General features: G+C 40.4%; 1 protein-coding gene across 1 annotated transcript in view; it reads left to right on the forward strand.

The window, feature by feature from the left end:
* The first annotated feature begins 579 nt into the window (after positions 1–579).
* LOC101862621 (vasopressin V2 receptor) overlaps positions 580–4,471 on the forward strand; it is a 17,474-nt gene continuing 13,582 nt past the window's right edge. Inside the window, exons 1-2 of the mRNA XM_005111551.3 lie at positions 580–946; positions 2,056–2,381. Of these exons, the coding sequence (XP_005111608.1) occupies positions 2,098–2,381 (284 nt within the window). The 5' untranslated portion in view covers positions 580–946; positions 2,056–2,097. The remainder of the gene's footprint in view (positions 947–2,055; positions 2,382–4,471) is intronic.

Below are 4,471 nucleotides of genomic sequence, written 5' to 3' on the forward strand. Positions count from 1 at the left end.
TACTACTACTACTACTACTGCTACTACTACTACTACTACTACTACTACTACTATTACTACTACTACTACTACTACTACTACTACTACAACCCCTCCATCCCCGCATCCAATATTTTGAGTTGTTACTCCTCAATGGGATTCCAATGGCGAATTGACATACAGGATTCGCTTCCAGCCTTTCGACTTCTTGGAAATGATTTCGAGTGCGTTCTGAATCATGCAACATGTTTTTTTTATCCCAAATAAGGCAAAACCCCAGTAGAAGGGGACAGACAACTGTGCAATAGACGCACACCTTGATATCATTATGCCCGGCCATTGGTCGCATAGAATTAATTCATAACCAAGTTTTGTTTTTGTCTCGTTGCACTGTTTATCGTAAATCAACCAGCACACTAATGCGTGTACCTGAAAACTTGGAAACAAACCTGGGTACAAGTCTATTTTTGCTGAATGGTTTTTTTTTAAAGCGAATTGATACTTTTTTCTTTAAAATTCCGATAAAATAGGTTGTACTGGACATAGGTCTAGTCTTGTTCTTGTACATTGGCACCTTTTTCTCTCTTCTCCTGCTCCATCGCTGGCTGCACAACAATGTGTGATCTGTTTTTAGGCCCGGGAAATGCAAATCGAATTACAGATACCAATAGCGCCATTTGACAGAAACTCAACCTGTCGGTTTTGAAGATAATCAAAGTTTTAAAATGATATGTATTTCTTTTTCTTTCAGAGTCAAGGCAAGCCGGCTGTAGAGTTGTGAGAAACCGGTCACCCCCCTCGCCAGCTTTCTAAACTAAACACAAGCTCTCCTGTCCAATAATACGCAAATTCTTCATGAGACAAAGTAGCCATCGCTGCTTGCTGGTATTAGGCTGACAAAAGAATGGCTTACCGAGTTGACGTTATCCACAAGTAACAGGTCGTCTGTTGGCGTTGGAGAAAGAAGGTACATATCTTCGATTACTAGAGTCTTAAAAGAGGCTATTGTAGTTGTAGATGCTTTACGCCCCCCATCTTCATGGGCTGCTTCAACCCTGCCTGTCAAGGATAACCCGCGCTCAGTGGTATACAGGGTTCCAGCAGAGAGACGGATATATTCGAATAAAAATTTTCTGCACTCGGGGATCGAACTCACCTCTTCTGTGAGCAATTCGAGGCATCTAACTACTACACTGCAGACATCAAAACGGTCTTGACATACCATGTGAAAAATTACCAGAGTACTGTGTAGTGCTACTTTATGAGAAGATGAGAGGATTTTACCGAATCATTGTCTGATAGGGTAATACCCCCTTTCCCGCCTACAATTTAATAATATGATGCTCCAGGAAAATTTGAAGCAGGCTTGTATTCTCAAGGTCATAATTTTGCTCAAAGTAAAGATTTAAGATAGACCTTTTGCCCTAAAATCGGTTTAAAAGTGAAATATAATTATATTTTCAGAGTCCAGTCTAATTGGCCTGTACTTGTACGAAACCAATAATTAAGATTTTCTTCTCTACAGATTTTAACAGAATTAGTAACATTTTTTATTAATAAGACTTCCATTTGATTCGTCTCGACTTTGAAACTGACTGGCCTGCCAGAAGGCTAGAACCATAAGATTTGAAAGATAAAGTAAGAATTTACTCAAATTATCCTTTATTGGATGAAATATACATCATAACATCATATCAACACTTTGCATTCTCCCTCTCTCACTCATACATTCTCGTCCTTCCTAGCTACTTATACATAAAAGAGAAATTTTATGGACAAACTCAGGGCTGGTACATATCATAATATAGGAAAGCAAATGGCTTTTTCAGAGAAAAACTTACAGTATTCGTATTGCGAAAAGGAAAAATAAATATTTCCTTAACCTCTGTCGACTTGGTCTAGATGGATTGGCCGAACGTTACATTCGGAATATCTTATACGCTGGAGCATACTAACCAACAGAAACAACATAATAGACCAAAGCTAACGAGACAGCCTGTATTTATTATATTGATATATTCGACTTACATGTGTTTTTATCACCGATCATAATCAATGTTTACATCGCTATTCTAGATTCCCACTGCAGCTCCAGAAACTTGCCTAGAACCAGTTGCCATGGCAACAGACTCCCTCATCAGCCCATCCTCCAACATGGGAAACCCCCAGGTGACCACCCCCACCAAAGCCCTAGTGTCCTGGAGTTCGATACTCTCCGGCAACGACTCGTTTGGCAACGGGACCAACTTTACCCTTGCATCAGATTATGAAGAGGAGCTGGAAAAAACGGTGCACGACATGGAATACAATACAGACATCAGGAAAGCTATACTCTACGTCCAGATCGTGGTGGGCATCACGGGAGCGCTCATGCTGTTTTTCTATATGCTGCACTCACGGAGGTAAGACGGAATTTTACAACAATGCTTGTACGTGACTTGAATCTTATCAAATGTCGTTTTAAATTTTGGAAGAACTAGAAGCCGGAAAAGATTAGCAAGAGCTTCTTTGATCTTTGGCATCAAGAACGCTCTTCTTTGCTCAGCTTGTTTGTGCGTACATGACCTTGGGTGCTAACGGACAACAGATCTACGTCAGCCATTTTCGGAAAGATCAGACAGCTAATTTGAGGAATGTTGCGAAAGAAGAAGAATAACTGCTTGTTCTAATTTCATTTAACCTTTCCTCTTAAGAAGAGAGCGGAGCATACACGATTGTAGAAATACCAGATCGAATGCCTGCCATTTGAACTCCTCGATTCCAGTTGTTCGGTTTCGTAAGGCCTAATCAAGAATTCTTTCAGAGCACAAATACGGTGGCAGCTCTCTAAGTCTGCCTGATACATTTATCCGTGCTGTCAGCTTGTCGGGGAATCTTTCCCATTGAATTTTTTGTTGATTTTTCCAAATCTAGGGATTCGTAGCATTCATGGCATCCATTAAAGAGACTGATCGCTTTTCCTGACCCGTATGAGCTGAAAGCAATACATTCTTTATGCATATCAATCTTATCACTTTGTGTTCTCAGAAGCAAATTTTTATTGCCGTAAATCATTATTGCTGCAACTTTTTACCGTTAGAGTTATTGAAACACTCCAGATTTGTGTAGGTTATTGTTTTATGAGAGCTTCTGAATAGGGTTTGTGTGGGGATTTTGTTTTGTGTTGGGTTGTATTTTGTCCTGGGTTTTTTTAGGATTTTTGTTTGATTGTTTGGTTTTAATTTGTTTTGTATTTGTTTGGTTTTTTGTTTTATTGATTGAAGGGAGAGACGCCTTCTTCACCTTTTCAAGAAGTCTAGGTTTTAAATCCTGACTTTTTCCACCCTCCAATCTGGCCCGATTGGCAGTTTCCATTTGTCCCCAAGTTTGTGTCCATGGATGCGTCGTACACAGATAAATCAGCCCCTTCCGGGCTTCTAACATTTTTATTCTTCCATATTTCGTACGTTCCGGCTTCCATCTTGTGCCCTGTGTGTTTTCTTACTCGGAATTTGTACTTTTGCGTCTTCAAACGAGGTTTCAAATTCGACATACTTAGTGCGAATACGAGTATCACATGCTATTTCTGTTCTACTTTTTGTTCACTTTTTACTGGCAGAGGCGGGGCCCAATCCAGTGAATTTCCAATTTAGAACCAAGAGATGGAGAGAGAAAGAGAGAGAGAGAGAGAGAGAGAGAGAGAGAGGGAGAGAGAGAGAGAGGGAAGAGAGACAGAGAGAGAGAGAAAAGAGAGAGACAGAGAGAGAGAGGGGGGAGGAAGGCAGAGAGAGAGAGAGAGAGAGGGGGATCGGGAGAGCGGGAGCCCAAGGGGACTGAAAGAAATGGAAAGAGCCGGTCTTTTGAGGACCCAGAACTGTTTATGATTATTTCCCGGGTTTTTTTTAGAATAGGAGAAGGCGGTTTCTTTTTCTTTCTATTTTTGGCGGGGGTGGAATTCACACCAAACTCAACTTGTCTGGGATTAGCGTAGATAACATTTAAGCTGCTTAAATAACCGACGTGATCAACATTTTGCTGGCTTTACAACAAAAGGGTAAACGAATTTTGTAAATGCTTCAAATGACGTTTATCGTTACCATCTCTCTTCCTGAAACTCGCTTCTGACATAGCAGAACGAGAGCATAAATTTGATGGGTAAAAACTAAACCCAAAACAAATAAAAGAAAGCTCTTTTAAAAGCACGAACCTTATAATCTGTTTCACCTGTCCTGTGTTTATTTACGTTTTAAGACTTGCCGTAAACGTTTCCTGGGAACCTGGTTTCAAAACTGTTTACCCGATCAGGGTCGTTAAATTGAAGACGGTAATCTGACCTTCACCCGCCCTGACGCCCAGTGGTTTTAAGACAAGATCGTTTTTTAATTGTTTTTTTCTCTTTTCTCTCTCTTTTTTTTTTTGTCCTTGAGGTTCAGGGTTCTAATTTTGTGAGTTATTGTGGCCGCACCCACGTATCTCTCACGTTCTCTCTCTCTCTCTCTCTCTCTCTCTCTCT

This window comes from Aplysia californica, unplaced genomic scaffold, assembly GCF_000002075.1.
Source record: "Aplysia californica isolate F4 #8 unplaced genomic scaffold, AplCal3.0 scaffold01076, whole genome shotgun sequence".
NCBI lineage: Eukaryota > Metazoa > Mollusca > Gastropoda > Aplysiida > Aplysiidae > Aplysia > Aplysia californica.